This window comes from Carassius gibelio, chromosome A9, assembly GCF_023724105.1.
Source record: "Carassius gibelio isolate Cgi1373 ecotype wild population from Czech Republic chromosome A9, carGib1.2-hapl.c, whole genome shotgun sequence".
NCBI classification, from domain to species: Eukaryota; Metazoa; Chordata; class Actinopteri; order Cypriniformes; family Cyprinidae; genus Carassius; species Carassius gibelio.
In genome coordinates, this window is record NC_068379.1 from 8,224,360 (window position 1) to 8,242,991 (window position 18,632).

Consider the following 18,632-nt stretch of genomic DNA (forward strand, 5'->3'; position numbering starts at 1 on the left):
TCCAAACCTGTAAGACCTTCGTTCATCTTCAGAACACTAAGATATGTTTTATATTTCTAATCCGAGAGATTTCTGATCCTGAAACGCAAATTTTTACTCTACTGTGCCAGTGTTTGACGCGCGTTCATCAACAAATATGTGGACTATGTGAGAACACGCTATGATTGGTCAGAGAAGCAAGGCTGTTATCTGATTGGCTTGAGTAGACGGTGGGTGGAGTCATGTATTTGTTGATTGTCAGCGTCTTGACAAGAAATGTTTCAAAATCCACAAATGCACATGATGCGATTTCTCAAATGAATGGCAGGCAAAGTTGCGTTGATGACAAATTTATTTGTGAATGTTTTTGTTTGCAAATCTCATTTTATTTATTCGTGAATTTAACTTATATTTGTGAAACTCTCAGATTTATTTGTGGATCTCATTCTATTTATTTGTCAATATGTTTAATTTTTGGTAAATCTTCATACATTAGTGGATCATAATCTATTTATTTGGAATAATGCAACAATTCTACACCAAGTAATTAATATCAGAATTTTTATTTTTGGGTGAATTATCCCTTTTAATAATGGAATGTTTTTTTTTTTTTTTTTTTGCAGACTTACATCTTCTGTTTCACAAGACATGAATTACTGGACTCGACTCATGTGGATTACTTGTGTTTTTATCAGCTGTTTGGACTCTCTTTCTGACGGCACCCATTCACTGCAGAGCATCCATTGGTGAGCAAGTTATGTAATGCTACATTTCTCCAAAACGCCTGAAGGGGGTGAATAGCTAAACTTTTTAGCACATTTTCTTTTTTGTGTGAGCTATTGTTTAATCAACGTATGATCAACAAACGGACAGTCCCTCGCTGCTGCCTGCCTCTCTGAAGATGCATGAGGCTGATATTTCTCTGTTTTACAGGGAATTCCTCATTTGTGCAATCAGAGCACATGACACGAGCTCATCCACACACTCACACTCATCTGAGATCAGCTGACAGCAGACTACTACTACTACTAGTGTAGATCATATCAGCAGCGCAAACCTCTCCTGAAGCCAAAGGTCACCTGGTTATATTGTAAATAAAGTGAATAAAGTGAAGTGACATTCAGCCAAGTATGGTGACCCATACTCAGAATTTGTGCTCTGCATTTAACCCATCCGAAATGCACACACACAGAGCAGTGAACACACACACACACACACACTGTGAGCACACACCCGGAGCAGTGGGCAGCCATTTATGCTGCGGCGCCCTGGGAGCAGTTGGGGGTTCGATGCCTTGCTCAAGGGCACCTAAGCCGTGGTATTGAAGGTGGAGAGAGAACTGTACATGCACTCCCCCCCACCCACAATTCCGTCCGGCCTGAGACTAGAACTCACAACCCTTCGATTGGGAGTCCAACCCTCTAACCATTAGGCCACGACTTCCCATTGAATGTGCACATGTAGTGTATTTGAAATCTTAAAACACTGTACATATATTAACTAAATGAAAGGCCAATTAAAGTGTACTTAAAGACCATTTAAAGACTTGTGTAAAAATTGCACTTTATAATAAGCAACTGCACAGCAACATGGCAACTGCTCAAACACATAAGCAACGCTCTAGAAACCACACAGTAACATCTTATCCACCCAAAACACACTGAATAAAATAAAATCCATAAAAATGTATTTGTCTGTAAAACTATCCGTTACAGACAAACATCCCACAGAGTCTCTCTGTGCTTGTGATGCTCTCAAATGATAAATGCATTAAAGCAGACACCGAGGAGAGAAAGACGTTGGTGTATTGTCAGTTAGTTTCTCGTTCTCAGTGCAGTAATGATGGATTCTGGAGGACTGTGCTGGACTGCTGGGGCGCAGCAGGTTTGAGCTCCATTCTCACAGAGGGACGCCGCGACGCTTCCGGAGTTTGGGCTGATTTATGTTATATTTAGCAATGCAGGAAGCAGAACGACTCACTGGTGCCTTACATCCACACACACACACACACACACAGGCACGCACAGGCACACACACATACACACACACTCAAACTCTAGTGGATATATAAACCTAAAGAGTAACAATGCCACATCTTTAGAAATACAGTGCCTCCAAAATGGTTTGAATGTCATTGAATTAGATACAAAGTATTAATGCAAGTGTCATCAAATGCTGCAGGACATTTCTCCCATAGCGAAAAAGAAGGAGACTTCATCATACTTTTAATAAGAGCACCTATACGTTTCTATTTTAATGTTGTGTAACTTAATACACTTGTAATTACTAATTTGTAATAAAGAAGTTGCAATTTTGTACATTTAAAGTATATTAACATTATTATACTGTATAACAAACTAGTGACTACAGTTAAAATAGAACTTTGCATGTGCTTTATTATTTAAAGCATAACAAAATATTATTTAAAAATAAAATGTATTTTTAAGTAAAACTTTCAATTTGTGTACATAAGTGTGTTAAGAAACAGTCATGAAAGTGTATATTTTATCATTTGCTTTTTGTGTGTGTGTGTGTGTGTGTCTATATGGTATGTACATATATACTTTGGGAAAGCACACAAGTGAACATTCATTACAATTAAGTACATTTATTTTTCACGAGGGCTTCACTAACTTTCCTTCCTCATTTTTGTCCAGTGTTGTAATCAGGGATTTGATTTTTTTTTTTTTTTTTGTGGATGTATGAATCAGTTCTCCTCTAATTACATAATCAGGTAAGAATCACATTAAATATTAAGATGATCAAATAACAGTAATTACAATAGTATTTGTCTGCATTTTAAACAATATTTGTTTCCTAATTGCAGTATCAGTTCAAATCTAACAATGTTCTAACTAAGATACAATTGATATTTTGTATCTAATGCAAATGACATGCATGCAGTTTTAAGCATGCCTTAAGCATCCAGATACTTTCAGGTAGATTTTTATGTTATGCTCTCTGCACTGTCTCGTACATTGAATTATGAGCCACTAGGATGACAGCAGCTTTCCTCCAATCATATATCAGCATGGTCCCTGCACTGGAACAGAAAGTAAAAGTGGCAAAATAACTGGGATTTTTCTCATCACAAGTGAGTGAAGGCCTATGTTTCCCAACCTCAGGTGTTCGGTGGAAAATTATCAAAACTTTCTATCTCTTTTATATTTTATAATACTTTTAAGCTCGACTTCGACTAATCGCATGTCCTATAAAGGGCGCAACAGGACAAGAAATCTTTGAACAAAATGCATGTTTTAAACAACTTAATATACAGGTAAAGTTCATCGCTGCATTGTAATTCAGTAACAAAGAAAAGCATGTCAAGACTGTTCTGTGATTTCTTAGTCACAGCTTAGAAACTGAGTTTTTTGTAAAGATATTTATTTGTAACTAAAACACACAGCTTCACTGTTACAAATAAATCTGTACTGCGCATCTTTCATCACATAAATGTCGACTTTGAATCTGAAGTCGTTGTTCGCACAGCTCTCCACACAGAGCTGCATGCAGTCAGACAGCAGAATGATACTAAAACTAAAAACTAAAACTCATCTTTAATTTACCGAAACTATATAAAGATGTAACAAGGCTATTCTCCTTTCTTACAAATCATAAACGCGTTATTACATTATAATTACCACGAAATAACATGCAGAAGAACCTTGAAGTAAAACATGAACATCAGAGCACCATCTGATACCATCAGTATTTTTGTAAATGATACAACAGACTATAACTGCTGCAAACACTAAAGGTTACATGAACAACTATATGAACTCTTTTCTATTTTAGGCTACACCTGGCTCTGAAACCACACGTGCTTTCCTTTAGAAGATAACAACTGCCGCATTGTTCCTTATTGCCTAATAATAAGTGAGTATTTCATCAGACACTCTCCCTGCGCTGTGATGCGGGATGGTCCAGAACAGGTCCAGACAGACCCCTATAGAGACCTGATCCACAACACACTGTCATCCCAGCACACACACACACACACACACACACACGTACCCGTACTCGTGTACTCTGCTGTCAGTTTTCCCGGGAATGATGGACAACAGTCAGGAGGATCTCGCTTCTTCTTACGACTGATATTTCCAGGGTCCGGTCACTTCGGTGTCGGTGATTTCACGTGTGACAACTTCTTCCTGATCAGAGCCGTCAACATCAGCCCTGTGTGTGCGCAGTGACGCAGCAGAACCGGGGAGAAACAGCGACACCCAGCGGACACAACACACACAACACTGCACACACAACACACAGCACATACAAGACACACAACACACACAGCACACAGCACAGCACAGCACATACAACACAACACAACACACGCAACACAACACAACACACACAGCACACAACACACAAAACAACACAAACGACACACAGCACACAACACAACAAACAACACACAGCACACAACACACACAGCACACAACACAACAAACAACACACACAAGCACACAACACACAAGAGACTGTGTAAAGAGACCCACCCTGCACACTCCAGTCATTAAACAGGATGCGAATTAAGAACGACTTCTCATAATATAATAGCCTTTTAAAACAGGGTTATTATGGTCACTGTTTTTAAAGCTGCACATAAAATATCAAGTATATGTTATATTTAATTTTACATGTTAATAGTGTTTATAAATGTATTAATTTGATAAAAAAATTAAATAAACCCTATTTTAAATGTGTATTTACAATCATTGAAGTGATTTATTATAACATATAATCATATATTAAAAACTACTTGAATCTATTATGAAAATGGGATCAAGATATGTGATCAATACACGATCGAGATTCATCAATTATATTCTGAACATGTGATAACAGTTTTTATGACCTGCTTATTAAAGAAAGTCTCTGCTTGAGTGAAAATGAACTAAAATGACTTTAAAAAAGGACAAAGACATGTCTGTAATGTGTCGTCTAATGACAGTTTTATTTACACAATACACACAGAGGTATTAAGTTTGCAGACAAGCCACCAGGCTTTTGAAATGTGCTCATATTTCATCTTTAAACCATTTCAAGGTTGTTGTTTTTCTTCATGTGTGAGATGATATAAATATCTTAATAAAATTGACATCCAGTCCAAAAAAAAAAAAAAATAATTAATTGTTGAAATGAAATGTAAAATGTTAGATGATTGATATACACGATCTCTCAAAAGTTTGGGGTTGGTAATGTTTTTTAATGTCTTTTGTAAGAACTGTCCAAGGCTGCATTTATTTACTATAAATATAATATAATATAATATAATATAATATAATATAATATAATATAATATAATATAATATAATATAATAATCAATGTTGATAATAATATTTTGTGGAAACCGTGATATATATTTTTTAGGATTATTTTAATGAACAGAAAATTCAAAATAACAATTTAATTGAAATAGCTATCTTTTGTATTATTATAAATGCTTTTATTGTCACTTTTGATCAATTTAATTGCAGAGTATTAATTTAAAAAAAAAAAACTTACTGACCCCAAATTTTTAAGATCAACAAGAACTCAACCAGCTCAGAATCTCCTTCAAATTATAAAAAAAAGAGTCTCCAAAAGCTCCCACAGGACAAACTCATTGTAAAAAACAATAAGCTCATGATTACAAACTCTAAAACACCATGTCAGGTGTCCAACTGTCCAAACGAAACCTGAAAGAGAGGGGAACATCTCATCCATGGCAGAATATAGGAACAGAGGTCTGCACATCCACAGCCGTACACTGAAATGAAGCCACGCTTTCAGACAAGCAGCCAAAGAAAGGGAAAGCCCTTGTGTGCAGCTGCTGCAGCGGAGCAAGGCTTCTGTTGGTGGACAGCGAGAGCTTATTGACTGGTACACAGAGAGCTGAAGCAGCACTCATCAGCTCCGGCGCGGCTCCAGTCTGTGGGACAGCTGGGACAGGGTACGCTGGTTATCTATCACGCTGATGTGACGCACATAGCTCCGCACGTCCTGATGGCTTTTACCAGTCGCCTGCGGTGCTTCCTGATCTATAGAGATGAAATGGAGAGAAACACACTGAGTTCTGCTGAATCAGATGAACTTAGACATGACTCTGATGTAGTTTCTCCTGTTGTCTTACTGAATGACTGACTCCGGCAGTATCTCACGATTCTGACGGATTTTGCAATCATCCTCTGGAAAACACACAGGAAACAGTGAAAAAGTCTAATTTAAGACCATCTCAGAGATAGTGAGAAAGATCCCTTGCAAACGTACCATTTTCTCAAAGTTCACCAGTCTGTCAGTAAACGTGTTGTTACCTTCATGTGTGAAGGTCATGTCTGAAATGCAGAGATGGACATTAGACATTTAAGCACTAATAATCTTTTTTCTATTATAAGACTAAACAGTTCTTCACAACATTATGTGGTTTCCGTTAAGTATTTTGATGCTTGATTCCATCAGAATATCGCAGTTACTGTAACCTCTTATTAGTTTCTCATCGCTTTGATCGCACACATAATGTACTGTATGTGTAAATGATTATGTGTGAATTAATATCCAAATGTACTGTTTGGTAAAATTATTTAATTTATTGTGTCTATTTTTGTTGTGTACTCAATATGACATTATTAATAACAGAATAATAAGTATGGTTATGATTATGATGATGAATCATCATTGTTGTCTTAAATTAACCAATATTTAAATAGAGGCAATATTTATTATACATAATACTTTATAACATATAGGCGTATTGTTTATAAACATTTATTTGAATAATTATTCAAATAAACAACATTTTAAAGTTGCATATGAATTTCATTTTCAACTTATTAATATATTGTTATAATAATAAAATATTTTGTATTAATGAATGCATTTATGAAAAAAATAATAAAAATGTGGAAAATGCTACCAATAAGATCATACAGTTGTGTCACAACTAATTAATAAAATGTGTTTTAATAATTAATTTAAAATGATAAAAAGTCTGGAGAATGCTACTAATAAAGCTGTAACACATTGTATTAATTGAACATTTTTGTTGACAAATATATATGGTGCCTCTATGTCTTCATGAAATTAAATTTTAAATATACAGTATTGGAGGAGTTCCAATACTTCCATTTATTGCATTTTCCATTCTGTTTACTATTATTCGAAACGTGGGAAAAAGACCATGTTGACTGGTGTGTGTGTGATTGCAGTGTAAAGCTGACCTTTAATTAATAAAGGCATGAAGGGAATGATAGGTGGCTCTAACTTGGCCATCATAAGTCGATATGCTCGGTGATTTCTGGAGGGGTCCTGTGATGAGAAAGATAACAGATCTCTGAAATCTTCGTTAAGTAGCTTTGATATCAGGTGACATGTATGGATCACCAGCAGATAAACAACGTTGAACTCACCATCAGGTTTTCAAACTCTCCATAAAACTTCTTGAACTTGCTAGGCAGTTTCTGTGAGAACGCACGTCAGAGAATCAGTGTTAAACATGGCACCATGTGTGTGTGTGTGTGTGTGTGTGTGTGCGTGGTGATGCTCACCTCCCATGTCTGACTGAGCCGACAGACCGCAGGGTTTCCCAGACCCATGATAATGGAAAAGAATGAGTTCAAATTCTTCAACTCTTTACAGCTTTTAAAAAAAGTGAACACACACCATTTAGAGTTGAGCATGATTCACACACATCACACAATCTTTACTTTGACACACATCTATCTATCTTTCTGGATGTCTGCCTGTCTGTCTGACTGTCTTTCTGTATATCTGTCTTTCTGTCTGTCTGACTGACTCTGTCTGTCTGTCTGTCTTTCTGTATATCTGTCTTTCTGTCTGTCTGACTTTGTCTGTCTGTCTTTCTGTATATCTATCTTTCTGTCTGTCTGACTCTGTATCTCGGTCTCTGTCTGTCTGTCTGTCTTTCTGTCTGTCTGTCTGTCTGTATATCTGTCTGTCTGACTCTGTATCTCGGTCTCTGTCTGTCTGTATTTCTGTCTGTCTGTCTGTCTGTCTGACTCTGTCTGACTCTGTCTGTCTATGTGTCTTTCTGTCTGTCTGACTCTGTCTGTCTGTCTGTCTGTATATCTGTCTGACTCTGTCTGTCTGTCTTTCTGTATATCTGTCTTTCTGTATATCTGTCTCTCTGTCTGTCTGACTCTGTCTGTCTGTCTGTCTGTCTGTCTGTCTGTCTGTCTGTCTGTCTGACTCTGTCTGTCTGCCTGACTCTGTCTGTCTGCCTGACTCTGTCTGTCTGCCTGACTCTGTCTGTCTGCCTGACTCTGTCTGACTCTGTCTGTCTGTCTTTCTGTTTGTCTGACTCTGTCTGACTCTGTCTGTCTGTCTTTCTGTATATCTGTCTTTCTGTATATCTGTCTCTCTGTCTGTCTGACTCTGTCTGTCTGTCTCTGTCTGTATGTCTGTCTGTCTGTCTGTCTGTCTGTCTGTCTGTCTCTGTCTGTCTGTCTGACTCTGTCTGTCTGTCTCTGTCTGTCTGCCTGACTCTGTCTGTCTGCCTGACTCTGTCTGTCTGCCTGACTCTGTCTGTCTGCCTGACTCTGTCTGACTCTGTCTGTCTGTCTATGTGTCTTTCTGTCTTTCTGTTTGTCTGACTCTGTCTGACTCTGTCTGTCTGTCTTTCTGTATATCTGTCTTTCTGTCTGTCTGACTCTGTCGTCTGTCTGTCTTTCTGTCTGTCTGACTCTAGTCTGTCTGTCTGTCTTTCTGTATATCTGTCTTTCTCTCTGTCTGTCTTTCTGTATATCTGTCTTACTGTCTGTCTGACTCTGTCTCTGTCTGTCTGTTTGACTGTCTGTCTGACTCTGTCTGTCTGTCTGTCTGGCTGTCTGTCTGACTCTGGCTGTCAGACTCTGACTGTCTGTCTATAATTAAATTAAATTGGCCTTGACAAACCTTTTTGGTAACACTTCATTTTAAGGTGTCCTTGTTACATGTACTTACTATTATAATAACAATTAATTATGCCTAATTACATGCAAATAAACCTAACAATATATTAAGTACATGTAGTCAATGAATATTACTCAGTACTGAAATGCATAATTACACTGTAACAAGGACACCATAAAATAAAGTATAACCACTTTTTTATCTAGCTGTAATTAACATGCAATTAGGTGTCCAAAATCATTACATTTAGTTTGCACTTAAGAATATTATTTTACATTATTATTTCTGTAATAAGCACTTCAAAGTGTCCTTTTTTCACAAGGGAGGAGATGTGTACATCCAGTACATTAATATCATTAACACACACATACACGTGATTAATAACTCACTGCGCGGCGATTTTGATAAACTTTTTGAGCAGCTGGACGCGTTTGCTGAGCGTGGGACACAAACAAACTTCTGTGACCACCCACAGCTGAACCTCATTAAAGCGCCGCAGGAACAGATCCAGATTAGCTGTGGTCTTCTTGAAGTGCTGACGGCCAAACGTGTGGTAGATCAGCTCATGCTAAAATACAAATACACAGACACTTACTAGAACTCTACTGGAAATGGGGATTAATAAAATACACACATACTAATAGAGATTCACTCTTGTGAAACAGAAGTACACGTTATCATACTTTTTAAAAGAGTACTTATTGCAGACATAATATACTTTAAAAGAATATACTTAAGTGTGCATGCAGTTAAATGTTTTTCAAACACTTAAAATTGATTGCATTTAAATGAAAATGTATTGTTTGTATAATGTATGGTAATTCAAATATTTAATTTATATTAAATGCTATTAGTTGAAAATACTTTTATATGCAATATATATATATATATATATATATATATATATATATATATATATATATATATATATATATATATATATATACATACATATATTAGGGGTGTAACGATACGCGTATTCGTATTTAACCGTTCGGTATGAGGCTTTCGGTTCGGTACGCGGTACACATTATATACCGAACGGTTCTTTGGACTAATTAATTATATTTGAAAAAAAAAAGAGAAATATAATGAAGAAGAAGAAAAAAACACCAACTTATAGTTATATGTTTATGTTAGGCTACTCAGTCAGGCGCTCGCTCACTCAGTACGCGCTGAAGGCTCGTTGCAAAATGGTCAATGCGTTTAACAGACCAGAAATAGAAGATCCTCCAATAACCAACAGGTCTGGTGTTTGGGTGCACTTTGGATTCCCTTTGTAATAAACCATATTTCTTACATATGACCAATGTTTATATGTAAGAAAAAGGCTAAATTAAATCTGTTCATCATATAAAGCAATTTATTCCGATTTATTCATATGGATTTACTTTTAAAATGTCCTCATGGATGTTTTGAAATCTTGGTTGCATGGACTTTTAATAGATGGACAGATATTCCTCAGGTTTCATTCAAAATATCTTAATTTGTGTTTCGAAGATGAATTAGTCGCGTTTGAAACGACACAAGGGTATGTAATGAATGACAAGATTTTCATTTTTGGGTGAACTATCCCTTTAAGTGAGAGTTATTTTAAAACAGAAGCAGAACTGTGTGTTCATGTATGTACCTCATGCACGCAGTCGAAGAGCTCCCAGTCGTAGAGAGTCATTTGATGAGCCAGATCTTTAGAGCTCATGAGCTCAAACGTGGACATGGAGCCAGCAGATGGACCTTCCTGCTCGGGCAGTGGAGTCTACATGCACAAGTCAATCGACTGATCAGTTAGTCAGCCAGTAAGTGAATGTATGTTTGATCCTGTGTGTTTTAAATGAAGTCTTCACACACCAAAGAGTCGATCTGGTCCCTCGGGCAGACAAACAGACGGCCATTAATACTCAGTGATGAGAAGATGGACACATCTGATGGCTTTAGAAGCTCTTTATCTGAAAAACACAAACACAAAGTCGTCAGTATTACTGCTTTTACAGATGTCAGTTATCAGCTGCTTCTCAAAGCATTTCTTTGCAATATTTAAATGTTAAAAGCAAAACATAAGTTAAAATGAATAGTTCACCAAAACAAAATGTTTCTGAAAATGCACTCACCCTCAGGCCATCCGAGATGTAGATGAGTTTGTTTCTTCATCAGAACAGATTTGGAGAAATGTAGCATTGCATCAGCTGCTCACCAATGGATGCACTACAATGAATGGGTGCCGTCAGAATGAGAGCTTATTAAAAAACATCACAATAAACGACATCTAATCCACACCACTAAAGTCCATCAGTTAACATCTTATGAAACTAAAAGATGAGATATTAATTGCTGGACTCGACTTCATGTGGATTACCTGTGGATCACTGTGATTTTTTAATCAGCTCTCATTCTGACGGCACCCATCCACTGCAGAGCATCCATTGGTGAGCAGCTGATGCAATGCTACATTTCTCCAAATCTGTTCTGATGAAGAAACAAACTCATCTACATCTCGGATGGCCTGAGGGTGAGTACATTTTCAGAAAAAAAAAGAAAATTACTTCATCTTCAACCAGCTGCCTCTTACATCGGCGCACACACACACACACACACACACACACACCCATAATGCCACTTTGGCTTGAGTTGACATCTTATTCACATGGTGTGTCTGGTTGCTATAACAGAGTGTTTTATAATAACCTTTGACCTTCTCTACATCAACACTGCAACATTACAGCTTTTTTTCCTCTCTTTTGTTCAATGTCTTTGAATCAGCTGGTGTTTTGGTGATTTTTGTGAATGAATGAATGAAGTGGAGAGAATCACACTATAAACAATAAACATGATCAACTAATGTTTTATAAACACAAAGTGTCACAGTTTATCATCTTTTTAAACTGAAGCATGCCCTTTTAAAAAAGAAGCATATCTGTTGTGTACTTAGAGAATATTTGTAAAATCTTTACTTGCAGATAATATAAATGTAATGAAATAAAAGGACATTTAAGTATTAGTGTTAGGTTAAGCATAGTTTATTTTTATCTTAATACAGCGTCACACAAACATTATCAGCAAGGCTAATAATATTGTCTGTGTGTGTGTGTGTGTATGTCTGTGTCTGTCTATGTGTGTGTGTGTGTGTGTGTGAGTGTGTGTGTGTGTGTGAGTGTGTGTGTGAGTGTGCGTGTGTGTGTGTGTGTGTGTGAGAGAGTGTGTGTGTGTGTGAGAGTGTGTGTGTGTATGCTCTTGTTTTTGTGTCATATCAGGACACAACTCTGTATAATGACATGGGTATGACACAGGTATTACAAGGAGAGGATGACTTATGAGGACATAACCCATGTCCCCATTTTTCAAAACGCTTATAAATCATACAGAATGAGTTTTTTTCTTGAGAAAGTAAAAATGCACAAAGTTTCCTGTGAGGGTTAGGGTTAGGTGTAGGGTTGGTGTAGGGCCAGAGAATATACAGTTTGTACAGTATAAAAACCATTAAACCTATTGGATGAACACACTTTTCACAAAAACAAACGAGTCTGTGTGTGTGTGTGTGTGTGTGTGTTTTCACCTCCGGCTGAGTTGAGGTGGATGAGCAGTAGATCATCTCCTGACCCCAGTTTATCAGTAACCACGGCGACGACCTCTCTGACAGACGCAGCGACAGCCACTCGGATAGTGGAGTACGTATGATCACTGCAGTACACCTTAAAGAGGACTTCAACAACACACACACACACACATTTGAAAAGAACACGTTCTTCTGTTCCTTTTTGACTAAGTAAATAAAAGTGTGCGCTCCAGACTCACTCTCGTCTGTGCTTCTGATTGGTTGTTTCTTCTGCAGTCTGTCATTCCCCGTGCTGAACTGACGCAGCAGGACTCTGTGCTGAGACCAGAGAGATAGACTATCACATGACACTTATTCAGAGGATCCTACACAAACGCTTTGTTTTTGTCGTCCCCTCACCTTTTTCTGAGAGGGCCGGCCCTCCTCACAGCTGTGAATAAATGTATGAGTTTTTTATTTATATGCATTTATATGCATCAGTCAGTATGCATTCATATGCAAGTTTGTCACACTGTTATAAGGATCTCATCGATTTACAATTCAAGCTGTCTGAATATCATCTTAATATCTGGTCTTATAAATATCAGACCAAATTGCGTAATTTTTTAAACGTAAGTGTTTTTCCACCTTGAGTATAAGCTTCATTTTATCACTTTAACATAGTATATGAGCGAAAAGAAAAAAAAAAGCTGGATTTATCAAATATAATACCCAACAAAAACACATATGCAGAATGTTCTGATGTTTCTGACTATAACTTCATACTGTATGTCTAAACTGTGTCTAAGACCGTGCTCTTACTTCTGTCTGATGATCTTCTCTAGTTCAGGCAGCTGGTCTTTCAGAGCTGGAAGGAGTCTGGATTCATCACACACCATCTCAGTAAACTCCTGCAACAAACAACACGCTCAGACTGACAGTGAAACACACACCGAATCCCGGCGGGACCAGGAAGGCTCCCGAAGCTGCTGACCTGGAGGAAGCTGAACGAGCTGTCCTCCTCCTGCAGGTGGTCTGTGTTGATGGCGGCCCACTGTAAGACCAGACGAATCACCCTGCGCTTGTTATTGAGAGCGTACTCCACCCGCTCCTGTTCACTGCCCTGGGACGGCTGAGCGTGATAGGTGAACGACAGATAAGGACCTCACAGACACACACAGTTCAGTAAGCCTCTCATCATGAAGGACACAGCTATGGCACATTGACCATCTTAATCAAGTTGGTGAACTACGGAGAAAGGATATTGGGCCATGAGCAGTGGACACAGCTGACTGTTTGGGACAAAAACACAGTGCATGAGCAAGAAGTCATCCAGAGCAGGATCTACAGAGACAGAGAAAAGAAAAGTCATCGACTTCTTCAGTAAACGCATGTTATGTATGTTTCATTTATGCACTGTATAATCTATATTTAAAGAGTTGCAACTCTTGATTTTGCTTGGACATTTTGTCTAGTTGTGATTACTGTGTGTGATTCCTGGATAAAGACTTTTAAAAATCATTTTGATCGTTGATTTATTAATGAATCATTGACACCATTTCCCCACCAGTTTGACTGATTAATTCAACATTACTATGACTAGCAAGCAAGTTTTACAAATTCTGTACAAAAGGGCAAAATCTATACTATCGTTCAAAATTATGGGGCTGGAAAAATGTTTTTAATGTGTGATATAATTCTGAAATATTATTAAAATTCAAAATAATGATTTTATATTGTAATATATGTTAAACTGTAATTTATTCCTGTGATGTAAAGCTGATTTTTCAGCATCATTACTCCAGTCTTCAGTGTCACATGATGCTTCTAATTTGCTGAAACATTTCTGATTATTATCAATGCTGAAAACATTTTTTTTTTCACCATCAGTATTTATTTGCTGACTTTTTTTGTAACATTATAAAGAAATAAACATTATAATTCCACAATTAAATGCATCATTGCTAAATAAATAAGTAATAAGTAAACAGTAGTGTATATGATGACATTTTAGGGATCAGCATACAGTTACATGAAATATGTTTTTTATATGAATCTTGAAAACTTAAAAAATCCATGTTATTTCCAGGTTTTCCATATTGCACTGTTTATTAATTAAAAGCTTATGTGATTGGCTATGATGGTGAACTCTGCTCATATTTCAGGCCAAACAGGAGACTAGATAATTCTGTATTAACTCCATAACGAACAAAACATGAAGCATGTTTAAAATAGAAAATAAGTTCGCATTTAGCCACTTCCTGCTGCATATTATTTCTCTCACTGAATGCACTGCAAAGCACCTGACTCTGTGAAGTGGGAGTCCAGCTTCAGCGTCTCCAGAAGATGCTCCAGAATCTTCTCTGGGGTTCCTGACATCACGGTGTACCTGAAGAACAAGCGCACAAGGCTGACATGCAGTTTGAGCTATTCATGTTAAAACTGACAGAAGAATAGGAATGTACTTGAGAGGAGAGGAACTGGAGCGCCTGTTGTTCGTTTTCTCCAAAACTAACACATCCTCCTCATGTTCCTTCAGACGGACCGTGTTTGCCTCCACATCCTGAAGACACACACACAGATGAAACAGTCTTAGATGTGATCATGCACTAACTCTGATGTACTCCGCTAATGGTGGATTGGTGCTGCTGGGACAGTGTTCAGGACATGAGCGGCTGGAATACACACTAAAGTCACGATTACAGCCATGAACCGAGAGCTCAGGTCATACAGCTGAATCATGAATGATCAACTGGAGGTGTGCATCACTTGAAGTGTTCCACAATGTCACTCTGGTGATGTACTGAATGTTGATGACCAGTAGAGGGAGACTGATACTCAAGTTACAGCTGGGCTTCTCAACCCATTTTGTCTGAAGGCTTGTGATAAATTACTTTAAGTAAGGATTTACTTTTTTAAAGTACACTTGAGATTTTAAGTAATGTTCTAACCTTTCAATTAATATAAGAAATAATACATTTACTGACTAATTGTTGCATAGGGAAGACAGAGGCATGTTGTCATTGCATTAACATACAGTATGAAGAATAACTCCGTTTTTAACAATTCTCAGAAACAATGTTTTTTGCTGTTGTTGTTGTTTTTTGCATTGTGCATTACAATTAATCTCAATCAAAGTACAGTTGGGTTATTTTGATTAGGTAAAACAATATATATAATAATAATTAAAAAAAACAGCTAACTAACAAGAAAACACAATAATAACAATGAAAATGTAATTAAAAAAACATGATTTTTGGTAATTAAAAAAATGTTTTTGCAAATAAACTTTTCAGACGCAGCTGTATTTTATCAACTGTTTGCTTTTTCTTGAGTAATAATTTTCAGTAGCTTGTATTCAAGAAAACTGACTGTAAGAAATAAATCTACTCTGTGAAATAAGGAAAAGGTGTGACAATTTGCCCCGGTTTCCATATAACATCTGAAACTTAAGTTAAATATTGTATTTAAGATGTTGTTCTTCTCCAATCTATCAGCTGCATTGATTATACATCCTCCTAAATGATGCAGTGAATACTGATTGGTTTTTTGGTTGCATGATCATGTGTAAAAAATGCAACAAATGAACCTATAATGTGAAATCCCACTAAATCTCCCTATACTTGTTTAGACTGTAGGCATCCTGTTTGTGTCTGTGACACACACACACACAAACACACACACACACAATTATCAGACTGAGCTCCCACTTACACACTGCTCTGGCTTTCTATTGTCAGAGCGCTGGGAGAGAGATTCTGATGGACAGACTATTATACAACACACACACACAGCCAGAGAAAACATTTAGGTCATAATTAATTGTCATTAGGCCAAATGTATACAAGCAAAAACTGAATTATGGGAAAAATGTAATCAAGGGAATTATGTAGTGACAAAATATTAATCCTGACTCTCTTATTTAAGCTTCTTCTTTGTCTAGATTCTGGACAGTCACTTTGTGAGGTGCATCCTGCGATATTTCACAGTGTTGCATGACAGTACCGAAGGAGTTCACATGTGTGCAGTTTATCAGCTGCACACTATTTTTAATTAATAGTCTAGGTTTGTAACCAGAGTTATTATTGTTGGCTAAAACTAAAACTTAAACCATGAAAACAACGAACAACAACATTACTAAAACTAAATTAAAGTAAAAAAAAAATAATAATAAAATCAGTCAAAATATATATATATATATACATAAAAAAAAAACATAAAAGTGTAAATTATACTAAAATACCAATGGTAGATACAGGTTGTTATTATTAACTAACATTAATACATTTAAAATCATTTTTGGTAAATAAAGCTGAAATAAAATATAAATATTATATGGTAAAACTTTAAAACTTAAACAACAATTTATAAACATGTTGATTTGACAACTACCGGGAATAAAATAGGTTTCACTACTGAATTACTTAAATTAAATTAAATAAATCAAAGCTAAATAAAACTATTTAAAAATTAATAATAATACAAAAAAACATTTTTAAATTACTAAAACTTCAATATTAAAATGTAGACTGAAAATTAAAATAAAAATAAAAAGCTAAATATTAATATATACTATATATAAATCATATTACTAACTCGGGTAGTATTTAGATTTGTCTATTAATTAATTTTAAACATTTCAGCATTGGTAGTGTATGCATCTGTGTACCATGGCATTACATGTTAAATCTGTCATTTCATATCTTAAATAAAACTACTTAATTTAGATCTAATTTATTTTATTTTACAGTCTACAATATTATTTCCAATCGCTGAATAAATTTAAATATTGCACCAACAAAACAACATTTATCTGACAAAACCCTTTTCTCAGTGTAGGGCGTTTGTTTTGTTGTGACTAATGCACGCTGACCCTAAGGACTCTGTTGAAGTCTTCTTTATCCACTCTCAGGAAGTGGCAGTTGTCCTCTCTCAGGACGATAGACGCTGCCCGAGGTGCGTCATTCACCAGAGCCAGCTTCCCGAAGTCATCTCCCTCATGTAGCGTGCACACCACACCCTGAAACCAGACATGACATCTAAACAGACAGTTAGCAAAACATATTCCTGCTGTACAACAATTGTCTTGAGAGTGATGAGGGAGAGCTGGACCCCATCACACATGAAACACTTCATTAGTCTGACCTTTCCATAGATCACCACGTTAACAGAGCCCTTCAGGATGATGTACCACGACGTGCCCTCCTCCCCTTGATTAAACACTAGGAACAAAAGACATCGATAATGAACATCAAACCCATATTACACAAATAGCAATCCCACGCTGAAATTCAGCCCTCATTTAAAGCGGTTTAGTGTGGAATAATGATTGTGACACTCACACACTGTGCCTGCTTTAGCGTGGGACTCAAATATCACAACACCAGCCAGTTCCCTCTTCACCTGATGAGAAAACACAACACCGTCTATTCTAGCGAACCATAAATCCAAGACAAGATTTAACGTGATGTACTTTTAGTTTTAGGGTTTGAAGTACACTACAAGAGCACATGCAATACAAATAAGCACACTTTTTTTCAGCTTTCAGCTTATGGGTGGTTATTATTTTAGTGTCTTTCATCAAGATGAACAGCATCGCTTCTTGTTCCCTTTCATTTCATGAGAAACAGAAGCTTGGACATTCTGCAAAAGTCGCACAGGAGTTTAATTTTTGTCTCTTTTACTGAGATGTGTGCACTTACAGTGGTGGACAGATGGGACAAGGCTTTAATATGCAGCAGCTCCTCATAAATGATCTCCAGGTCATCTACTGTCCTCTGACCCGGCCTGCAGAGAAGAGCACTTTGAAACTCATTCTGACATTGTCCTGGTGCAGACATTACATCCCCCAGGACCTTTAAAAGGGTCTCTTTTTGAGTTACAGCAAGTCTTATCTGCCTTTAGAGACTTTCAGATGATCAGAATTGTGGGAAGGTTCATAGGAAAGCAGCCAAACAGTCTCGGATACGGATCAGATCACTCGGAGGCTCTTCTGGGGGATGTAACCGGTGCTCCTGCTGCTTCTGAAGGAGAACCTACCGTTTCCTAAGGATCATTCGCAGATGGGCGTCAGGTCCAATCTGAGAGAGGAGCAGGAGGGTGTCCTGTAGCTCTTCATCACTCTCTTTCTTCTCCTCCTCAGTGGGGAGGGGTGCGTCCTCGGTCTCATCGTCCAGGAAGCGATAAAACAGATACTTATCTTGGAAACTCAGCTCCTGGTCCACTGCAGACAAA

The 18,632-nt window shown here is 37.1% G+C and overlaps 2 protein-coding genes across 5 annotated transcripts in view; both read right to left on the reverse strand.

Annotated features, from left to right (window-relative positions):
* LOC128019599 (mitogen-activated protein kinase kinase kinase 20) overlaps nt 1–4,164 on the reverse strand; it is a 36,407-nt gene extending 32,243 nt beyond the window's left edge. The window contains exon 1 of the mRNA XM_052605676.1: nt 3,994–4,164. The gene's annotated coding sequence lies outside the window, so the exon portion shown is untranslated. The remainder of the gene's footprint in view (nt 1–3,993) is intronic.
* A 748-nt stretch (nt 4,165–4,912) lies between these two features.
* The window catches only part of rapgef4a (Rap guanine nucleotide exchange factor 4a), a 61,938-nt gene continuing 48,218 nt past the window's right edge, over nt 4,913–18,632 (reverse strand). For 3 of the 4 annotated variants that reach the window (XM_052605672.1, XM_052605671.1, XM_052605673.1), the window contains 22 exons: nt 18,438–18,621; nt 18,101–18,185; nt 17,741–17,801; nt 17,544–17,620; nt 17,272–17,418; nt 14,864–14,961; nt 14,702–14,787; nt 13,664–13,742; nt 13,393–13,543; nt 13,221–13,309; nt 12,819–12,849; nt 12,659–12,737; nt 12,420–12,566; nt 10,718–10,815; nt 10,500–10,625; nt 9,259–9,437; nt 7,507–7,597; nt 7,369–7,419; nt 7,180–7,267; nt 6,233–6,297; nt 6,096–6,150; nt 4,913–6,003 (listed from right to left, as the gene is read on the reverse strand). In XM_052605672.1, coding sequence (XP_052461632.1) covers nt 5,873–6,003; nt 6,096–6,150; nt 6,233–6,297; nt 7,180–7,267; nt 7,369–7,419; nt 7,507–7,597; nt 9,259–9,437; nt 10,500–10,625; nt 10,718–10,815; nt 12,420–12,566; nt 12,659–12,737; nt 12,819–12,849; nt 13,221–13,309; nt 13,393–13,543; nt 13,664–13,742; nt 14,702–14,787; nt 14,864–14,961; nt 17,272–17,418; nt 17,544–17,620; nt 17,741–17,801; nt 18,101–18,185; nt 18,438–18,621 — 2,198 coding nt within the window. In that variant the 3' untranslated portion in view covers nt 4,913–5,872. Of the gene's footprint in view, nt 6,004–6,095; nt 6,151–6,232; nt 6,298–7,179; nt 7,268–7,368; nt 7,420–7,506; nt 7,598–9,258; nt 9,438–10,499; nt 10,626–10,717; nt 10,816–12,419; nt 12,567–12,658; nt 12,738–12,818; nt 12,850–13,220; nt 13,310–13,392; nt 13,544–13,663; nt 13,743–14,701; nt 14,788–14,863; nt 14,962–17,271; nt 17,419–17,543; nt 17,621–17,740; nt 17,802–18,100; nt 18,186–18,437; nt 18,622–18,632 lie in introns of those variants that run through there. The other variant, XM_052605675.1, reaches the window with a different exon arrangement.